Below are 22694 nucleotides of genomic sequence, written 5' to 3' on the forward strand. Positions count from 1 at the left end.
GGAAGTAGCTTAGACAACTGCCTATACAAAGGTAGACAAATACACTGTAATTACTTTTCTTCCCAGTTCAGGATTAGGGGCATACTGTTAGCATGATGTGCCATAAGCAACATACTGAAGGTTTTTATTTGCATCACCAACTTTACCTTTGTACTTTGAAAAATACATTTAAAAAAAGCAACTAGCAGCTAATCTCTCAGCTGTGCTACGCTCACTCCTTCCAGTGAAATGACCAAGAGAACTGATGAGCGCTCTCAGCAGTTTAGTGAAGTTGGCCTAATCTTGAGAAGCTGGGATAGCTAGGTTTTACCCAGCAACTGATACTAGCAAAATGTCTACCCTCAAAAAAAAAACCACCTCCACCTTTAATCTGAAATGTGACTGCAAAGATTCTCATAGTATAACTGATCGAGAACAAAGAATCAACTCCAAATGAGATCATTTCAATTCATCTGGTATTCCAAGACAAAAGTTATAAGACCTTGTATGATTATATTACTAAATACTTGTAGTACCAAAGTTTGTTAATGCTGGCAGAGAAGCTCAAACTTGCCTGCCTAGCAAGCTTGAGGCCCTGAGTTCAAACTCCAGCCCCACCAAAAAAACCTTACACCCAAAGTTTATTAACAATAAAAAAAGTGTTAACAAATTTCTCATTTTAAAGAAAATAGACTAAAAAACAGCATTTTGCTAATACCATCTAAAGGTACTAAGGAGATGTGAAAGGGCCTTTAAACTAACATTTCATATTCACTGAGTTACTCACTTCTAACAGAGCTGTATCAATATTAACTATACAATTCTCTCATAATGCTCCCATTTGTGAGCTAGGCACAAAAGAAAACCAGTAAATTTGTTGGTTTATTTTATTTATTTATTTATTTATTTATTTTGGTGGTACTGAGGTTTGAACTTGGGGCCCCACGCTTAGTAAGCAGGTACTTAAGTAGGTCCCCAATCTTTTTTTAGCTTAGTTTTTTTTTTTTCAGATATGTATCACATTTTTGCCTAGGAACAGCCTCTGAATGAGATCCTCCTACCTATACTTCCAGACTAGTTGGGATTATAGGCAAGGACCACTAAGCCCAGCTTATTGGTTATATGGAGGTCTCACTAACACTTTGCCTGGGATGGTTTTGAATGTGATCCTTGGGATATCTCCCTCTAAAGTAGCTGGGATTACGGATGTGAACTACCATTTCGGCTGGATTTATTGGTTTAAAGTGAAAAATAAAATTAATACATTTGCATTTTTAAATAAATTTTTATTAGGATATATTTGTTATGGGGGAGAATTTGTAGTGACAATTCCAATTAGACTTATATTAGACATTATTTATATTGCCTACATCGTCTCTCCCCCTCACCCCCCTCCCCACCCCACTTAAAGCAATTTTAAGAGGTTTCTTTGCTCTATTTCATAAAGGTATATGAAGTCCATCTACCATATACCCTCATCTTAATCTCCTTCATTCATCCTCCCCCTCCCAAAAGTTCCCCACCCCGAGACACACTCACTGTACCTATTTTACAGTCCTGGTTTTCATTATTAATATTTAAGTTGATGTTCAAAGGGGTGTCTCAATGTACACCCACTGTGGGTATACTTTACTTTGATCCATTCAACTTCTTCCTTTACCTCCCACCCCGTTTTTCAACAGCTTTGAATACATATCCTTATGTCCTCTAACTTCACATCTTATGCTATGTGATATTACTTACGCTCTATCATTTTCTTTTCCTTTTCCTGAGTTCCATAGAGTAGTTCCACTGTTACAAACATGTTCTACATCTGAGTTTGTATATGATCATGCTTGTTTGTGTATATGTTTATCTTTGGATCTATCTTCCACATATGAGAGAAAACATGTGGCTTTTGTCTCTGATCCTGGCTTACTTCACTTAACATAATGTCCTCCAATTGCATCCATTTACCTTCAAACCACATGTTATTCTTCCTTATGGCTGAGTAATACTCCATTGTGTATCTATACCATAATTTCTTGATGTATTCATCAGTTGTAAGACACCTGTTTCCAAAGCTTGGCTATTGTGAACAGTTCTGCAATGAACACTGGTGTACTATATCCTGTCTTACCTTCCTTTGGGTAGATGCCCAGGAGTGGTATCACTGGATCATATGGCAGTTCTATTTCCAGTTTTTTGAGGAATCTCCATACTGCTTCCCATAGTGGTTATACTTATGTGCATTCCCACCAGCATTTGTTGTTATTACCCTTGATTATGGCCATTCTAACCAGGATGAGATGAAATCTAAGTGTTGTTTTGATTTACATCTCTTATAACCAGGGAAGTTGAACCCTTCTTTATGTATTTACTGGCCATTTGTACCTCTTCCTTTGAGAATTCCGTTTAATTCATGTGCCCATTCCTTCAATGCAGTGTTGATTCTTTGAGGGCAGAGTTTTTTGAGCTCCCTATAGATTCTGGATATTAGTCTCTTATCAGATGAGTCCCATTTGTTCATTCTTTCTCTTAGATGCTGAGCCTTTTGAGTTCTGTTTCTGAAGTCATTCCCCATACCTATCTGATCCAGTGAATTTCCTACTGCTTCCTGGAGTTGTTTCAAAGTTTCAAGCACTAAATTAAGGTCTTTGATCTACTTCGAGTTGATTTTGGTACAGGGCGAAAGACAGGGATCTAGTTTCAGTCTTCTTCATGTGGACATTCAGTTTCCCAGAAGCATTTGTTGAAGAGGCTGTCTTTTCTCCACCACGTGTTTTGTGCTCCTTTGTCAAAGATCATTTGGCTATAAATGCATGGGTTTATGTCTGGACCTTCTATTTTGATCCACTGGTCTTCCTGTCTGTTCTTACTGTTATGTCTCTGTAGAATAGTTTGAAGTTGGGTATTATAATGCTTCCAACATTGGACTTTCTGCTCAGAATTTCTTAAGCTATTCAAGGTCTTTTGTGTTTGCATATGTATTTCACAATTGCTTTTTCTATTTCTGTGCAGAATGTCATTGGAATTTTGATAGGAACTGTGTGGAACATGTAGATTGCTTTTGGTAGTATGGCTGTTTTTCACAATATTGATTCTACCAATCCACAAGCATGGATGTTCTTTCCATCTTCTGATGTCTTCTTCGATTTCTCTCTTCAGTGATTTATAGTTTTCATTAAAAAGGTCTTTGGTTCCTTTCATTAGATTTACTCCAAGGCACTTTATCATTTTTGAGGCTATTGTAAATGGGATTGTTTCCCTGGTTTTCTCCTCGGTCTGTGCATTGTTGGTACGTAGAAAAGCTACTGGTTTCTGTATATAATGAGAATGTCATCTGCAAATAGGGACACTTTGACTTCTTCCTTCCTTATTTGGATCCTTTTTATTTCTTGCTTTTGTCTTATTGCACTGGCTAGGAATTCCAAAACTATATTGAACAGGAATGGAGAAAGCAGACAACCCTGTCTCATTCCTGACTTCAATGAGAATGGTTTAAGTTGTTCTCCATTTAGTAATGATGTTGGCTCTAGGTTTGTCATATATAGCCTTTATTATGTTGAGGAGCTTTCCTTCTATTCCTAGTTTCTTCAGAGCTTTTATCATGAAAGGGTTTTGGATTTTATCAAAGGCTTTTTCTGCATCTACTGAGAGGATCATGTGGTTTTTGTCCTTACTTCTGTTTATATGTTGTATTACATTTATAGATTTTTACATATGTTGAACCATTCTTGCATCTCTAGAATGAAACCAACTTGGTCATGATATTTGCCAGTATTTTGTTGAGAATCTTTGCATCTATATTAAAGATACTGGTCTATAATTCTCTTTCTTGGCTACATCTTTATTGGGTTTTGGAATGAATGTAATGCTGACTTCATAGAATGAATTTGGTAGTGTTCCTTCCCTTTCTATTTCCTGGAAAAGTTTGAGGAGTATTGGTGTTAGTTCTTCTTTAAAGGTTTGGTAAAATTCAGCTGTTAATCCATCAGGTCTGGGCTCTTCTTTATAGGGAGACTCTTTATTACTGCTTCAATTTCATTGCATGTAATAGGAATATTCAGGTGTTTAATATCTTCTTGGTTCAATTTTGGTTGGTTATATGCATCTAGGAATTTGTCCATTTCATCTACATTTTCCAGTTTACTTGAATATAACTTTTTGAAGTACTCTCTAATGATTATCTGGATTTTGTTAGTATTTGTAGTTATCTTCCCTATTTCATCTCTGATTTTATTAATTTGTGTCTTCTTCCCAACCCCATTTTGTCACGTTGGCTAAGGGTTTGCTGATCCTGTTAATCCTGTCAAAGAACCAAGTTTTTGTTTCATTGATTCTTTGTATAGTTTGTTTGGTTTTGATCTCATTTATCTCGGCCCTGATTTTTATTATTTCTCTCTGTCTGCTGGTTTTGGGTTTGGTTTGTTCTTGTTTTTCTAGGAGCTTAAGATGCATCATTAGGTTGTTTATTTCAGAAGTCTGTTTATTTGCAGTTTTTTGTTTTGTTTTTTTTCAGTATTGGGGCTTGAACTCAGGGCCTACACCTTGAGCCACTCCAGCCCCTTTCTTGTGATGGGTTTTTTTTTTTTTTTTTAAGATAGGGTCTCACAAACTATTTGCCAGGGCTTCCTCCTGATCTCTGCCCTATAGCTAGGATTATAGGTGTGAGCCTCCAGTGCCTGGTTTATTTGTATTATAGTTTTAAGATACTGATGTATAAAATAGAAGTAGTTTTTGATAAATAACTATATTTAAGATTAATATTTTAAAAATACAAATCACTATGGCAAGATGAACTAATTTACATATGAACATTGTACAATATAGAATATGCAAATGAATTTTAGTCCTGAGTAGTTGAAAACTTGGATTTACTAGAGGGAGAAAAACTCCCTCTACTGGTAATTGAGGAATCTTGAAACTTTTATTTTTATGTATTTATTTTTTTGTAAGTACTGGCATTTGAACTCAGGGCCTCACACTTGCTAGATAAACACTCTACCACTTGAGCCACTCCACCAACCCTGGTTTGTGTTGGGTATTTTCAAGATAGGGTCTCTCGAACTATTTGTTCCGACTAGCCTTGAACCTCAAGCCTCCTGATCTCTGCCTCCCAAGTAGCTAGGATTATAGGCATGCACTACCCCCCTTGTTTAGTAGAGATTGGAAGGACCATGGTTTGAGGGCAGCCCAGTCAGAAACATTAGCAAGACCCTATTCTCAACCATAGGTAGGAGAATCACCATCTAACAACCTCTGAGCAAAAACTTGAGACCTAATCTAAAAATAGAGCAAAAAGGGCTGCAGAATGGTTCAAGTGGAGAGCACTTGCCTAGCCAGCACCAGGCCCTGAGTTCAAACCCCCAGTACCAGAGAGAGAAAGAAGACAGAAACTACCCATTGCTCACATCCCTAGGCAACAATGTAATGAATAACAGTATAGTTCAGTGGATCACAACCACAAGTCACCACCAAAATAAGGAACTAATAAAGGATGATAAAATTTTCTCTGGAAAAAACTGCCTTTCAAAACTTTAGAGAATCAAAATTGTCAGTTTCATCAGAAATGAAAACATCTCCACTCAAAAACTTGTACATGAATGTTCTTAGCAGCATTATCTGTATACAAAAAAGCAGAAACCCAAATGTCCATCAATTGATGAATGGATGAACAAAATGTGGATATCCATACAACAGAATATTATTTGGCAATAAAACGGAATAAATGTGTTAGTATGTATATACTACAACACAGGTGAACCTTAACATTATGGTATGTCAACACTGTGTAGTCAAAAAATTTGATTCCATTTATATGAAATGTCTGAGATAGGCAAATTTGTACAGACAAGAAACAGATGGCCTAGAGTAGGGGAAGAAGGAAGAAATTAAGGGGAAAGGGAGAGTGACTGCTAGTGAGTGGAGTGTTTCTTTTGGGGCAATGACAGTCTAAAACTGTGGTTATGGTTGCCGAATTCTGTGATTATACTTCAGGTTCACTGTCCCTAATACAAAAATATAAATGCTCCAAAATCTGAACCTTTGAGTGCCAACTTGTCACCACAAGATTCACACGTGACCTCATATGATGGGTGGAATTCAAAATGCAGGTGTGCGACAAATATTGCATAAAATCACCTGTGGGCTATGGCACATAATATATATTTTGTGTTAAGATTTGGATCCTTATGTGCATTTAAATATTCCAAACTCTGAACAGAATCCCAAATCCAAAATTACTCTGGTCCTAAGCATTCCTGATAAGGGACACTTAACCTGTACTGGAAACACTGAAAAAAGTTTGTATATATGAAGATGTACATCTGTTTACTTGGGGTTTATAACTTTAGTATTTTGTAAGAATTAAAATTTGAGCACCTGAAAAAATAATAAAACTACTGAAATTGTACACTTTAAGTGGGTAAACTGCATGTTGTATGACTTATAGCTCCATATGGTTGTTTAAAAAATGATTTAGCTCCACAGTGTCTCTGTTTCTGTTTCTCTTTTTGGGATGGAATCCAGGGCCTTGTGAAAGCTAAGCAAGTCCTCTGCCACTGAGCTAGACCCCAGCATCATGGTCTCTGTAGAAGGATTTTGGTCAGCATTCTAAGGTTTGTGTTTTGTCAAAGTTTTTGGTGACACTGGGATTTGAACTCGGGGCCTCATGCTTGCTAGGCAGGTCCTCTACCACCTGAGCCACTCAGCCAGCTTTATCAGTTTAAAGTAATTTTCCCTTGAAATTGCCAGCTTCAATAAATTTTTTTTTAGAACACTTCACATTATTTTCCTTAACTGCAGGGAAGAAATAAGTATTACAAGGGATAAATAAAGCATAAAAATGGCTCAATCTTCAAGAGTAGGGCTCTAGCTCAGTGGTAGAGCATTTGCCTATTGTGTACAAGACTCTGGAGTCAATCTCTAGCACTGTGAGAGGGGAAAAAAAACCAAAAACACAAAACAAACTTCTTGTCTGACAAAAATGGCTCAAAATTCAAATGGAAAAAGCAATGATATTTTAAAGTGCTGGCTTCTTTTTTGAAATTTAAAACTGCTTAGGAGTAGACAGTAACTTATTTAAAAATAACAGATATTTGATAAAGAACTCACTGACATCCTTACCATTTTAGTTTTAGTTTTAGTGTTGTAATTATAATAATTTACATTCTTCCTAAAGAGCAGAGAGAAGCTGAGGATGCAGCTCAGTGGCTGCATATGCAGCCTGGATTTGGAGCCCCAGAATCCCAAGAACTGAACGGCAGAGAAACTATAATTTGTGAATGTACTTTTCTATCACATGAGTCCTTGAAGACAAAGGGAAAATACTGAAAATGACAATTACTTGGGTTGGTGGGGATAGTTCAGTAATAGAGCATGAGCTTACAGGTACTAACACAGGCCCTTGGGTTAAATGCCCTACACCAAAAAAACAAACCAAACCCCTCAAAAAACTCTCAAACAAAACGTACACATAAAACCAATTTTAAAATTCTTTTGGTTTACTAGTAATTTTTCTGCAAACTTACCATCTGTACACTTTTTTCTAACTCCTGGGGAATTGCAAATGTAGACGAAGGAGCCTGAGTAAGAGGCCACGCGCCAGCCTACAAGGAAAAAAATGAAGTGAAAAGTTAAATACATCAACATCTAACTAAATATTTATAACATTTTTTAAGCAACCAAAACTCCTTTTTTCCTTCCTCAGGTAAGACCCATCATCATTAGCTTATGGCACACTTCACTCAAATCAATATAACACACGCAACTACAGAGCCACAATTCACCAGCTGAAGCAATGTAACCCAGCATCCATTCATGATTGGTAACCAATAAGAAAACACATATTCATACCTGTAGTACATATATTTGAAAACTAATTCCCAAATCTATTACTGTATCTTGGTTTCTAATAAAATTGTTGAACTTATTGTTGAGATCGGCACTGACACTCATGTCTGTATACATCCTATGTAGCTTGCTGGTAAACTCATAACCACAGGCTTGCTGTAAGAGAAAAAAAAAAAAGTTTTGAATATATATAACTTAATGAAAGATAATCAGCCATGGTGATCAGAAAGCATGTGTCACTACTGTTAGGTCTTTGGGCAAATGATTTGCATCTAAAACAAAAACATTTCTATAAAATTCATATATCTTATTTGAACACTGCAAAATGCTCCTTTTGCTATATATAATATGCCTTTCTGGTTCACATGTAACATCAAATGCACATGAAAGGTAACTGTCAATACTCCAGCTATAGTCATTTAAAAAAGAGAGAACATACTCAGACATACATTTAAAACCAGCTACTGGGTAATAGAGAAACCTATTTCTATTAGTATGTAGAATGAACTAAAATTCATTCAATAGCACTTCAAAACTTCTAAAGGAATATTTCAAGTATATTCCTTTATAAGTATATTAGTTGTTTTCATGTTAATGCTGATTATCTTGGAGATCTTTCTACACCAGTATATAATATGGAGATACACGGTCCTCTCAGTACAGTATTTAAATCACCCAACTGTAGGAATATCTGTCATACACTTATCCTGTCCCTGTTAAGTGAATTATTTCCTATCATTCCACACACTTCAACAATGAACATCTGTATGTGCTGGTGGAAAAAGTTCTACAACATTATCACATCAAAAGTTTGTATTACCTTTAATTTATTGATCATGGCTTCTTCAGAGTCCATAGACATAGATAACCCATGAATTAAACGTTTGGCCAGCATTCTTGCGTAGAACTACATGAAAAATATTTTTTAAAGATTACTTCCTCCCTATGATTAAAGTTCAATAATAAAGCAAAACTGATAATACAAATGAAAGCTTTTCTATTCAGAACATACCTTTTGAAAAACATCTTTATCATCAATGTATTTGAAAACAGTAATGAAGCTAGTAAGTTTGTCTTCCACTTCATTCTCAGTCATCCCTTTGGCTGACTTCTTTAGCAAGTTGTCACAGTACTTAGCAAGCTCAAATAGAAATTGATAATAAATTTTATAAGAGGCCCTTTTGGACACATGACTCAACATTGGCAAAGTTGCAACAATACAGAGTAAGATCAATAGGTAGGGCTTGATATCCTAAAGTTTGCTTTAAATATTATAATATTGCAAAATATAGGCAGACAAGGTAAAATTTAAAAAGCACAAAACAACTCAAAAAGCTAATTGATACTTGGTGACCAATAAAACATTGATAAGGGTTGGAGACATGGCTCAAGGGGTAGAGCACCTGCCTTGCAAGTTCAAAGCCCTGAGTTCAAACCTCAACAGCACCACAAAAAAAAAAAAAAACACACATTGATAAGTAATATAAACATCTTTCTTTTCTTCCGCTTTTTATTAAAGGCAGTCTCATGATAATTCTCCTGCCTCAGTTTCCCAAGTACAAGGATTACAGGCATGTACCACCTTGCCTGCTATAATATGAATTTCTAAAGAAATACCTGGCTGAGTTGTGAGTGGTTGTATAATTTTAACACTAACCAATTCCTTTTTAAATTTTTATATACACCTTGCAAACAGGTTTCCCTCAAAGGTTACCACCAATTTATTAGGTTTCCTTCAGATTCCAGATATAAAAAAACCAGAGATACAAATTATTTCAAAGTAGACATACTTTCAAACCTAAAAGTACATGGTTTACTTGTATTTCTTACATAAATGCCAAATTATAATGAGGCAGATAATTTTTCATCTTTCTTCTTATAAAATTTTATCAAAAACAACCCAAAATTAACTTGACATGCTCTTAGCTTTCTTCTTCAAATACTGATTTTGAGTAAGATTGTTTTTAAACATCCATAAAACTTACCAGTTCAGGTGCTTTGCAAACAGACTTGGGCTCTCTGTAATTTACAACTGATGTCAGGGCCTAAACAGAAACCAAGTGAGTATTTAGTCACAGCAACAGGGCAAAAGCACAGGTGATTCAACATGCTATAGTCTGGATGCCTCAAGTGGCCGCCCGGTATGATTTCGACCTTATATGTCCCTTAAAGGCCTAGTCACCTGTCCACAGTGCTGCTGAAGTTGGTGCAACCTTTATGGGGTTGAGACCCTGATCCCTCCCTCTGACCACCCTCCCTAACCAGCATGAGGTAAGCATTTTCGTCTGGCGTATGTGCCCTAGCATGAGGTACTGTCCAGCCACAGGCCAAAGTAACCATACACTAAAACCTCTGAAACCATGAGTCCAAATGAACATTTCCTCTCTGTGAAGTTGTTTATCAACTTATTTCTGTCATGGTACAGAAGGCTAACACACCACCCCACACAATACAAAGCATTTTCAGTGGTAGTTTAATATTGGTTCCATAGCAGACTTGCCTAACTGTGTGACTAATAATCAATACATATCCTATTCTTGGAAGGTATTCTTTATAACTCATTACTGAATATTGAATGCAGATAAAATAACACTACAACCTTGCAAACAAATTTCCTATGCAGAACACCAAAACTCAAGTCTGTGAAATATTTGTATTTCAAAGTATTATAGAATATAATTGGAGGAAAAATCAGTACTGAAAGAATATTAAAATTATGCATTATTTTAGAGGATACTAGTTTATTAATGATTCCACTGATATAACATAGTAATGGGAATTTCACAGGCATTCAATTTAACCATTCAGATAAAAATTTAAAACTTCTATTATTCCTACTGTGACTGACATTTAAATTAGATACACAAGATTAATGTCCATGTTAAGATCAGAAACTCCATGCTTAGAAGCCTAATCCTAAAACTGCTTATAAACAATTAAAAAGTTACCTTATCCAATGCACTCATAAAATGCTGATCACCATTCAAAACAGTGTTGATCAGCTGAACAAATTTGCCATGTACTTCCAAAACTGACTCCACAAACAGTGTTGGCATCTAAAAATGAATCCAGAGTAAAAAAAAAAGAAAGAAAGAAACACACACATTTTTAAGAACGTCAGAATAAAATCAGGCTCATGGAAGACTTATTTAAAAGTAAAGTTCATCCCCAAATTATTTCATTCTTCATTCTCTCTCATCCCCGTTCCCCCAAAAAAGGTCTTTACAGCACTGCAAAAACAGTAACAAAAAAGGAAATGAAGATATCTTTACCTAAAGTGGTCTTAAAAACCTAAAATAGTGATTCAACACCAGAACTGTCTAATACAGATGAGACTACTAAAAGCATACTCCTGTCTTATGTTAGAAGACCATATCTTAAGGATAACAGGATAAATCTCTAGAAATCCAGCCTATCCCTGTCACAGAGGATTATACAAAGAAAGGCTGCCTGCAAAGCCACTGAATGGTGAGAGAAGAGGGTTAAAAAGCCACTACCTGTGAGAACAGAGACCCCTGGAGCTAGGCAATATAACACCCCACATCTCAGAAGGAAGCAATGCCTACTAGTGCAAATGTGAGTTTCCCTGTAAATGAAGATAAATGAAGAAGTGGATACATAAGGTTGAACTAAGTCAGGTGAATTTTTACTGTGGATGCATTCCTTTGCACTTCCACCTCCCAGCTTTGACACTAGATATAATGCTTCTATGCCCAATGTTATTCAAACATGTTCAATCTAATAATATAAACTACTACTGAATACAGGATAATAAAGCTAAACCAATATACACTAATAGTTCTACAAAAATGGAAAACTTCTCATTTATTGTTGCAAGACATAAAAACTGAGAATTATTATTTGCTAAAAAGAAATCTACTACCTAGGTGATTAGCATCTATCTAATAAGTGTTCCCAGGCAATGATGTCCATAAACAGATTACTAGTACAGATGAAGAGCAAAAACTACTACTTAAGAGACTGAAGTAACATTTCATGTTCTGTCTACCTAATTCTCTACCACCTCTAATAACAAGAAGACAGTCAAATGTGGCAGGAATACAATGAAAAGAAAGGCAATTTGTTATAAATGGAGATCTGAATGGCAAATGACTCTTGAGAAACATGGGTATTAGGGATGGAAGGGTCAGTGTTTGGGACATTCTGGATAGAAAGTATATACAGTTACAATGAAACCATTATGTAGAACTTGAGACATATTTTCCTATGAGACATTAACAAATGCCAAGTGAATGCATCAATACGGCCAAGAAGCAGCTGATCGCTGATCCCATCCAGTTGTTTTCTAATAATTCCAAAATGAGTCCAGGAGATGCTCATTTAAAGCCATTGAATACTATCTGTTGGCATAATGAGGCTTTTCCTTTCATCTTTTAAAATAGAAAAGCCAAAAGAAAAACTCCATGTTAAGTGTGATTAAGAGAAAAACTTCCAAATTCCTTGTTACAACTCACATTTTCCTGAGTAAGGTTACTGGTTGCTCTAAGGCCCTCATCATGGATATGATTTTGAAGCTCCTGAATCATGTGAGGTAATCCAGTGGACACAGCACGGAGTAAGACATACATGTTTGCCATGTCTGAGGGGGGAAAGAAAATTCATTAGTAAATTCCCAAGCAGCTTTAATTTATGAGGTAATACATGGGTTAAAATTTAGAGGTACAAGAGCAGATGAAAATCCACCCCCCACTTCCCCACTGATCTCCCAGCCTCCCTACCATCCTCCCCACAGAAAATGTCATGGTTGTTATCTTTCCAAAGATGATGTGTGCACTGAAGAAAATGCACATACTCTTCTTCCCTGCTCCTTTTTAAAAACAGTACAGTGTATTTTATTTGTAGCTGCAGAATATTTTATAACATATGGATATAGAACAATTACTTAAAAACTGATGGATAATGAAATCCACTAAAAGATGTAAAATAAAATTGAGGGAGGGTGAGAGGAAAAAACTGTGATGGAAACTTAGGTTGTTTCCAATGTTTTGATACTGCAATTAATAATGATCCTGCATGTAGGCAAGAGTAGACTGCCAATCTCTAAAGGTAGGATTGCTGGGTCCAATCGTGTAGCAGATTCTTCTAACCAGGGAACCCAATAGCAAGAAGGTCCCTTGCAAACAGTATGTCAAACACATTGTCTTTTACATTCAGAGGTGGAAAAATGACTGTGTACTGGGTTTTATTTTTAAGACTTCTTACTGAGCTACAATAGACAGAAAAGTGCACAAATCCTAAGTGCATAATTCAACTAATGATTACGAATGAACACAATGCACCCATGTGATCATACCAGGGCCAAGAAGCAGACATTACCTACACCCAGCAGTCCCCTTCATGCACCTCCCAATCACTACTCCTCTCGGTCCTCTGCAAAGGTAACCACTGTTGTGGCTACTAATTCACAGGTTAATCTTGCCTGTCTTGAACTACAAATAAAAATGGAGTCACAAAATTCTCTCATGACTGGTTTCTTTTGTTCAACATAGTATTTGCAAGCATCACGTATGCTGTATTTAGCTTTAATGTGCTTGTTTCTGCTGCTCTGTAATATCCCATCACATGAATATACTGTACTTTACTACTCTGTTACTGGTTTGGGACTCTTACAAGTAATGTTGTTACGAACAGTCCATATGTGTCTTCTCATACACCCGTGCATACAGGGGTAGGGATGGGGTTTATACGCCTAGGAGATTTCCTGGATCATAAGATATGCATATTCTCTGCCTTGGTGTCAGTGCCAGCTTTCCGAGTGGCTGCAATTTATATGTTATACAAGCCCTGAATTCTCTAAACACTTCCTAATACTTCATTACTCTTTTTAGCCGTATATCAAAATGTACATTAGCATACCTTAGTGTGATTTTAAATTGCATTCCCCTATTTTAATGAGAAGGAATTCCTTTCATATGTATTGAGCATTTAGATATCATCTGTTCTGCAGTGTCTGTTCAAATTTCTGGACCATGTGATATTCTAGCTATGAATCTTTTCAGTCAACTGCAATGTGTTTATGTTTTATTTTTGGTGATTCTGGGGTTCAAACCTAGGGCTTCACACATGCTAGGCATCTCAGTTCCCTCTAACTGTCTTTTGCTGCTCCAGTGGTCCTAATGGTGTTTTTGTCTGTCTCTCTCTCGCTTTCTCTGCAACTGGCCCTCTGGCCTCGATTTTTCTCTTTATTATCGTTATCACTGCATAATTTTAATGTAGTTCCCCTATTTTGAGTTAGATTGAGTATCTCTTCATATATTTAAAATCAATCTATATTTCTTGTTCATAGTCTTTGCTTTCATTCCTTCTGCCTATCAGGGATTCTTAACATGTTAAGGAAAATGGTCCTTGTGATATATAAGTATAAACATATTTTGTCACTTTTTTCTATTTTAGAATGCACCTTTGAAAATATGATTTCCCAAAACTGCAAAAGGGCATGTAGATTCTTTTAAAGACTATTAGGAAAATCTTTAAAATCTAAAGTGGGTGGAAGATGATCTAAAAAGTGGCTTATAACTTAATTTCTATTCACATTTATAGTTGATATCACTCACCATTTTTCTTCTCTTGCCGAATGATATTATGACACTCTGCATGTAAGAACTGTAAGTGATCTGCTACCATTCGTTGTTGACATTCATGAATTACTTTAGTATATGAACTGGGATGCAAATATTTTCGACATCGAATTTCTTCATCTTTTAATCTACCTAGAACCTACAGAAATATATGATCTACTAAGTTTTTCTGTGAGGAAAAGTCAGTAACAGGAGGTAGCCAAATTTTAATGTCTCTATCAAAAAACAGCAAAGGTAATGAACGAGGTTTACATAATCAATTTAAATCACTTCATATTTTTATCTAAGCTACTTGCTACCTGCTACATTCTATCACAGTCTTTTAAATGAGAACTATCTTCAGTTATCAAACCCACCTTCCTTTTATATGGACAACCTAACAGGTAATGGTAAAAGTGAGTAAAGACTATTAAAAAACAGAAAGTTATATGAAGCAGATTATATTAAGTGGATTATTTTACCTTGGTTTCTTTTCTTGTAAATAGAAACAAAAACAGTATATTTATGACTGTTAACTGTCAGAAAAGACATTGTTAGAATTTTCAAAGACAATCAAGACTTTTATTAAAGCTTATCCTATGTAAACAGCACTGTGCTGCAAACAATACACTGGTCAACATTAACAAGAACTAAGTAATAAGTAATTTGACTCATTTCTATGGCAAAACAAAACTATAACATTGTTGTATGGCTCTATAGGCTTTTGCCTAATATTTCACATAAGTGGAACCAGAGTGTTTGTCCTTTTGTCTTATTTCACGTAACAGGTTCAAGGTTCAGCTATGTTGTAGCATGCACCAGTACTTCAAAGTACTTTTAAAAATAGAATAATATTCCATTGCATTGCATATGCTCCTTTCTGCTTATTCTTTCTACTTCTGTTAAGACACCCAGAGCGCCTCCAGCATTTGCCAACGGTTTCTTTGAGAACCAGATTTAACAAAGTGTGTAAGAAAAAGAGACAGTCTGTGTATAATTTTTAGAATTGAATGTAGAGACTTTAGCAAAGGCTTAAAAACAAAAGCAAAGAGCTAAGAACCTCTTGCTTATGTAGCCTGTACTTAATCGATAGGAAAAAGGTCTAGATGATTTACTCAATCTTAGGAGCTAATTAGTGACAAAAACTGGAGGAGAATTGATCAACTCAGACTTCTAGGCCTGGGCTTTGAAGAATAAGTTACAGTATATTAGGAAGCACTGCAGATTCTTCACCTGTGTTCCACTAGGACTACACGACAGCTACTCCACCTACGATATTTTATCTTCTTGATTAAACCACCTATAAAAAGCATCCAATAATAAAATGCTTGAACCATGACACTGCAGATGAAAACCTTGGTTAAAAGTTCTGATGTATCTTCTATGATGGTTAAATTTGTGCTATAAGCTTTTCGTTCTGAGAACATGGACATAGGATTTGAAATATGATAACCAAAATAAGTATCACTTCAGTAATTAAAATTTCTTGTAGAGGTTTTACTCAGCCTTCTAAGAACTTAGCAGACCAAGAGTGACTTATTCAAGTACCTAATATTATTTTATTTACCCTCCATTTTTTTCTTCCACTTTAAAAGACAAAAATCCAAACATCTAGCTCTATACTTATCCTATTTCCTATACAAATTATTAAGCACAAAACCCACTTATTATTTTGCCAAAAATGTACACACATACTAATTTTAGGGATAAGCAAAACAAGCCATTAGGATTAATTTATTTTTTCCTCAAGGAAAATTCTATAGTTAAGAGGAATGACTTATCAATAGATGCTGTTATTGATAATAACATTAACTACAATTCAGAGTTAAAGATAAACAAGACCTTTTCCACCAAAAAGAATTAAGACAACTATGGTAAATAAAATCATGCCAGATAAAATAAATGTTTATGTAACATACTTTATGTCTTACCTTTTCCATATACTGTGAGCAATTTGATTCTTGCAATAAATTCGAAGCTTCTTGTTTGTAATACTCTCCTGTTTCAGTCAGAAAGGGAGACTCAAAGATTTCCTGATAAAACTGAATAAAATTAAAATATTTAATGACAAAAAAATGGGTAAGTAATTTAAGAAATTAAATGTGTTTTAAAAAGAGGATTTTTACCTTTAAGGGAAATTTTTTCTTATACTGTTCAACATGAACAAAGGAGTTAATAACCCCATGGATTACTTTCTGGTTTGGGTCTTCTCCACCACGATCACTAAAACAATATAAACACAAAATGTTCTTGAGAATACAAATATCTATTCATATGCCAACATATGAATGCTTATATAATTGGCCTAACCAAATTAAAAAGCACTTAATAGTCAATACATGCACAGAGCTTGAAAACAATTAATATGTATTACAGTTAATATATATGTTAGAAATCAATTCAACAAATAAAAGATTTGACTACAAAAGAATACTATTACTAAGGTGATATTTCTTTAATTTTAATAAAACAGGTGTGAGCCCACCAAAGGAAGACTTTAATGCTATTGATTAAGAAAACTTGAATTTCACTACTTCCACTATAATGAAGACACCAACAGCCAACATTACACTGAATGCAAGAAAACTGAAAGCTTTCACACTAAAATCTAGAAGAAAACAAAACAAAACAAAAAAAATGACCACTTCCACCATTTTTATTCAACACAGTTTGCAAGTCCTAGCCAGAGTTATCAGGCAAGAGAATGAAATAAAGGACATCAGAAATGAAAGAAAAAAAAAAAGAAGTCATCACATGTCACCATCTGCAGATGACATCATCTTCTATACAGAAAACTCAAAAAAATTCCAGCAAAAAGACTAAAACGAATTCAGCAAATTTGCAGGACATAAAATCAACATATAAAAATTGGGGGGTGGGAGGTAAAGGGGTAAAGGAGAGTAATGGAAGGGGTTGAATGGACCAAAGTAAAGTATACTTAGAGCAGGGATACACTGAGAACTCCCCTTGAACATCAACTTAAATATAAATAATGTAAGACAGGACTGTAAAATAGGTACAGTGTGTGGGAGGGGGGTTCTAATGGGAGGGATGAGGGTGAATGAAGGAGATAAAGGTGAGGGTATATGGCAGATGGACTTCATATACAAACCTCTTGCAATTGCTTTAAGTGGGATAGGAAGGAGGTTGAGTGGGGGAGATGATTGGGATGATTTAACCAATGTACAATATAAGCCTAATCGGAATTGTCACCATGAAACACCCCATAACGAATATATCCTAATAAAAAAATTTATAATAAAAAAAAAATCAACATATAGTCAGTAGCACTGTTGTATGCCAATCAAGAAATGAATCCCATTCTACAACAGCTAGGAAGAACTTTAAATACCTAGGAATAACTTTAACCAGAGATGATATATCTCGGCAATGAAAATTATAAAACGCTGATGAAAGAAACTGAAGAGAACACAAAAAAAGTAGAAAGACATCCTATATTCATGGATGGAAGAATTAGTATTAAAAAATGTCCATATCACCCAAAATAGTTTACTGACTCAATGTATCCTAACCAGAATATCAATGGCATTTTTCATATAACTATAAATAAAAATTTTTTTAAAAACAGAAGAGTCAAAGGAGTCTTGAGTAAAATGAACAAAGCTGGGGCAATGTACTACCAGACTTCAAAGCATACTGCAAAGCTATAGCAATCAAAACAGCACGGTATTGTCATTAAACGCAGACACAGACCAATGGAACAGAACAGACAGCCTAGAAATAAACCCACCAATCATTCTATTGAAATAATTTTCCAGAAAGGAACTAAGAACATGATGCCTAGAGTTTTCAATAAGTAGTTCTGGCAATACTGGATAGCTACATGCAGATAAAAAATTAGAACTCTCTCACCAGCTACAGGTATGGCTCAAGTGGTTGAGCAAAAAAACTAAAAATCAAATAAATGTAAGACCCGACCATGAGACCACTAGAAAACACAGGAAATACTTCGAGACTTTTGATTAAGCAAGAATTTTTAGCTGGAACCTAAAAGCACAGAAAACAAAACCAAAAAGAGATAAACTGGATTGCATCAAAATATTAAGGCATCCGTATAGCAAAGAAATAATCAGCAGAGTGCTGATACAACCTACAGAGTAAGAGAAAATACTTGCAAACTATGCATCTGACAGGGCTCTGATATCCAGAACACCTAAGAACCTAATTAAAAGATGGGCAGTAGATCTAATCACCATTTCTCAAAAGACATAAATAGCCAACAGGTACATGAAAAAATGCTAAGTATCACTAGTCATGAAAACGCATCAAAACCACAGTATCATTTTGCTCAGTAAGAATGACTATTAACAAAAAGACATACTTGTGTTGATCAATACATGAACTTATATTCTTGATAATATTACACAGAACAAAATACACACACAAAGAAATAAGTCAAACTAAGGAAATCCGAATGAAAACTAGATTGTATAAAATGGATTGTGTAAAACAAGAAAGGGCTGGTGAGGATGTAGAGAAAAGGGAACCCTAGCCTCAAACTAGGATAGCTATGATGGAAGTACTCCCTCCCTCCTATGTTTGGGGAGATAAATATGTTTAGCTTAACTTAAACATTCTGCAATGTGTGTATATATAAGAACATTATAAGGTACTGTATCAATCTACATAATTTTATTTATCTCTTTATATGGTCAAAAATAAATTCTAAAAAGAACACTGAATTTCACTGGTCACAAACACTTACTTAGAAGTCTTTGAAATATCAGTCTTTGAATCATAACAAGTGTGCCTACAGTAATTTGATGGTACACATTTCTCAAGGGTACATCCTACATAATGAGTCAGTTACTGAAATGATGAATAGCTGTTTCTCTAAGAGATGTCAGAATTGCTGACTTGCCTTTTATTCAAGAACAAGCATAACTCGCTATTCAGAAATTTAGTGAGACAGTATTAGTATATTCTTTTAAAGTCACGAAGAGATCTAAGGTCATCTCCATTATCAATGTGACATTTTCTAAGTTTCTGTTTACTTGAAGGCACTACTACAATATAAGTCTTAATCACATTAGGGAATATATAAGGCTGGGGATGTAGCTAAAGTAATACAGCACCTGTCGACCAAGTGTGGGGCTGAGTCCAAACTCCAAACCCACAAAATAAGAGAGAGAGTGTGAGAGAAAGCAATGTAGGTGAGTCAGGCAAAGTGGCACACACCAGTAACCTGCACTAGGGAGGGAGAGGTAAGAGGACAGCAGGACAGCCTGGGCTACATTGAGAGACCCTGTTTCAAAAGACTAATAATAAAACACTGGGCAATAATGTCCACAGATGTGCCCCCTGCCTCTGCGTCCCCCTAATCCTCCCGATTCATCGTGAGTTTCTGTCAACGTCTTATGTGCATCTACGTCTATATCTTGATATTACTTCTAAGAACACTGAGTGAGCTCATTTCCTCTGCTCACGACCCACTGGTTCCTTCTTAAGCCCACGTTCATCTGGTGAAATCGTGGTCGAACCCAAGTTGTCTATTTAGAACACATCACTTTGCTGTTTTTGAACTTTGCCTGGAACCAAATGAAATCATTCAAAAATGAGAAATATCTGAATATGTGAAAAATCTGGTTATCTAAATTTTCCTCCTGTCTTTCAAACCCCCTTGTCCCAGCTCAGATGAGGAAAGCCTCTTTCATGCCACTCTTGCCATTTGCTTCTCATCCCAGATGCTCAGGTGATGTGGACCCAAGTAAGGCACTCCAGAGTGAACACGGAATTCCTAGTACATATTAGTGAAATTGTCCTTTCTATAGAACAACACTGAACCCAGAACCTATAAGCCAATGTTATATATGATCTGTAAGATCAACACGTTTTATAGCTATACAAGGACATTATAAATGATATTACTATGAAGTACAAGGATAATGAAAGTAAACAGGGAAATGGTAACTTACAAAATGAGTAATTTAAAGCACTGACTGAAGTGGTCATCAATAAACTCTGGTTTCATCTAACAACAGTGGCCCATGACATGAGCCTGGAGACTTATGTTTGATATTACAAGGACTGGGTAGGAAGTGCCCAGAACAATCAGTGAAAATAACAAAACAATGAAACCAGTCCATGGTGTGAGGATAGGGATCTAATAGGAATATCACTTAACACACCAGTTAAGACCAGGATTCTGTAGTCAGAATGCCCAGGTTGGAGTTCTGGATGCACTAATGGGTCACCTTAAGCAGTAACCACTCAGGATTCACAAGATTTCCTCCTTGTCTGGGTGTGAGAAAGACTAAGCACAATCCAAGAAAGCATAGAGCACCATACCTGGTCCATGACTCAATCACTACTATCTAGTACCTTCAATAGTGATGGGCATTATGAATGTGTTTACAATATATCAGAGGGGAGATTTAAAAAAAAAAAAAAAACTAAGGGATTAAAAAACCCAAAACACTGTGCTTTCTAAGTTGAGGCTTATCCCAGCTACTTAGGGTCAGCTTTGGCAACCGATGAGTGGGGAACCATAAGAGGCATGCGCAGCCAGGATGCACTGTACAGTCACTCTTACTTCTTTTAGCTGTTTAGCTCTACATGTGGAGATTGTTTCAATGACTGTGCTGGTCCGTACACATCAAAGAATGAAAATCACTGACAGGGAAGGCTCTACATGTGGAGATTGTTTCAGTGACTGTCCTGGTCCTTACACATCAAAGAATGGAAATCACTGACAGGGAAGGCTAGGCCTGACTCTCCCATCTGCCCCTCTGAATGAGCCTACTGGCAATGGAGGATGCTGGGTGGGAAGACAGTGACAACCGGAGTAAGACCAAGATGATCCAAGACCTCCTACCAGTTGGAAGATAGGGATTGGTCACAGTGTCAGTTGACAAATCTTACTTTACCTCCCATTCACCCGTATGCTAACAAGAAACAGGGTTTCAGTCTCCTGCTCCCACTCCAAATCTGTGAAGGGATTTGGAGGGAACACTGTGAAGAGTGTTCTTAACACTCTATTGTTATCATTAGCCCTTGGGATTTTGCAGAAATTGGAAACTGATGGAGGATTAGAGAGCATGTAAGCATGAGGTATACTAAATGTACAAGGGAAAGAACTATGACAAGGAGGGGGTAGGACGACAGGGGAGGAAGACAGGCAACAAGTGGTATATATTGAAAGCTATGTGAAGCACAAAGAGTGACAAAAACCAGCTAGGTGATCAGGAGAACTGGCAGATCTCCTCAGCCAAGCAAAGAGCTGCAGTGCTGTCTGTAACCACGATGAAGGGAACAGGGCAGTGCTCCAGGAGCAATGAGAAGCCTCTGCACCTACAGTCTGCTGTAGGGGATGTCTTGCCTGAAACAACTGCTGGCCACAGCACTGGGAAATCATGGGACATTTTCCTCCTCAGACTGGTGAAATCTGTAATATCAGGTATGGTGAGTGGTAGAGAAACAGGTCTTCTCACACCTGCTTAGGAAAGAACAGGTACTTTATGGGGCAAGTTGGCAAAATTGTAAATACACATATTCTATGACCCCAAACGTAGTACACAACAGAAGCAAGAGCTGTATTAGGGGAGAAAATAAAATGAGACAACCATACCAAATATTATGTAGTAGTTTTAGAAAGAACGAGGTAGATTTCTCAAACTATGTCACTGAAGTTTAAAATGTCAATAAGTACAATACATATTATAGAATTAAAAATTCACAAGAAAAGTTTGGAATGATAACAGCAATTGTCTTGTGGAGAGGAAAATGAGAAAATCTGTAATATTCAGTTTCTTAAGAATGTATTTATGTATCACTGTGTATTTAGAACTAAGTTTTCTTACTAAGAAGCTGATAGCAGGTCTGAGGAAGAAAATGTCAAGATCTATCTGGAACACCCTAACATACCAGATAGCAAGACAGTTATCAAAGATGATAAGGGTCATGTCAGACTGGTCCCAAAGAGCCAAAGAGGCAATTTAAGCCATAATAAAGTTAAGACTTACAATGAATAGAAATGTATCATGATACACTTTTTTTTAATGGTAACCTGAGGATGACAGCAAACCAACTCATCTTAAAAATAGGCTAAAGAGGGTCGGCGGAATGGTTCTGAGTTCAAATCCCAATGCCCCCTCCCCCCACCAAAAAAAATAGGTTAAAGAATAATAAAACAAGCAGGGTTGTTCCTATATGGACTTTACCACTGGGTAAGCAAATCACAGATGAGCAGGATGCATTTTTTTGGTATTCAGGTAATAGAGCAAAGTAACAGAATTATAGTGACACAGTTGTACAAACCCCAAAGATCAACTGATGTCAGTAATG

General features: G+C 36.1%; 1 protein-coding gene across 7 annotated transcripts in view; it reads right to left on the reverse strand.

The window, feature by feature from the left end:
• The window catches only part of Cul2 (cullin 2), a 74986-nt gene that overhangs the window by 12919 nt on the left and 39373 nt on the right, over positions 1 to 22694 (reverse strand). For all 7 annotated transcript variants that reach the window (XM_074056374.1, XM_074056372.1, XM_074056370.1 and 4 more), the window contains 10 exons: positions 16517 to 16613; positions 16322 to 16432; positions 14388 to 14550; positions 12288 to 12412; positions 10761 to 10868; positions 9798 to 9857; positions 8825 to 8953; positions 8633 to 8719; positions 7816 to 7968; positions 7491 to 7568 (listed from right to left, as the gene is read on the reverse strand). In XM_074056374.1, the coding sequence (XP_073912475.1) occupies positions 7491 to 7568; positions 7816 to 7968; positions 8633 to 8719; positions 8825 to 8953; positions 9798 to 9857; positions 10761 to 10868; positions 12288 to 12412; positions 14388 to 14550; positions 16322 to 16432; positions 16517 to 16613 (1111 nt within the window). The remainder of the gene's footprint in view (positions 1 to 7490; positions 7569 to 7815; positions 7969 to 8632; positions 8720 to 8824; positions 8954 to 9797; positions 9858 to 10760; positions 10869 to 12287; positions 12413 to 14387; positions 14551 to 16321; positions 16433 to 16516; positions 16614 to 22694) is intronic.

This window comes from Castor canadensis, chromosome 15 (assembly GCF_047511655.1).
Source record: "Castor canadensis chromosome 15, mCasCan1.hap1v2, whole genome shotgun sequence".
Lineage (NCBI taxonomy): Eukaryota > Metazoa > Chordata > Mammalia > Rodentia > Castoridae > Castor > Castor canadensis.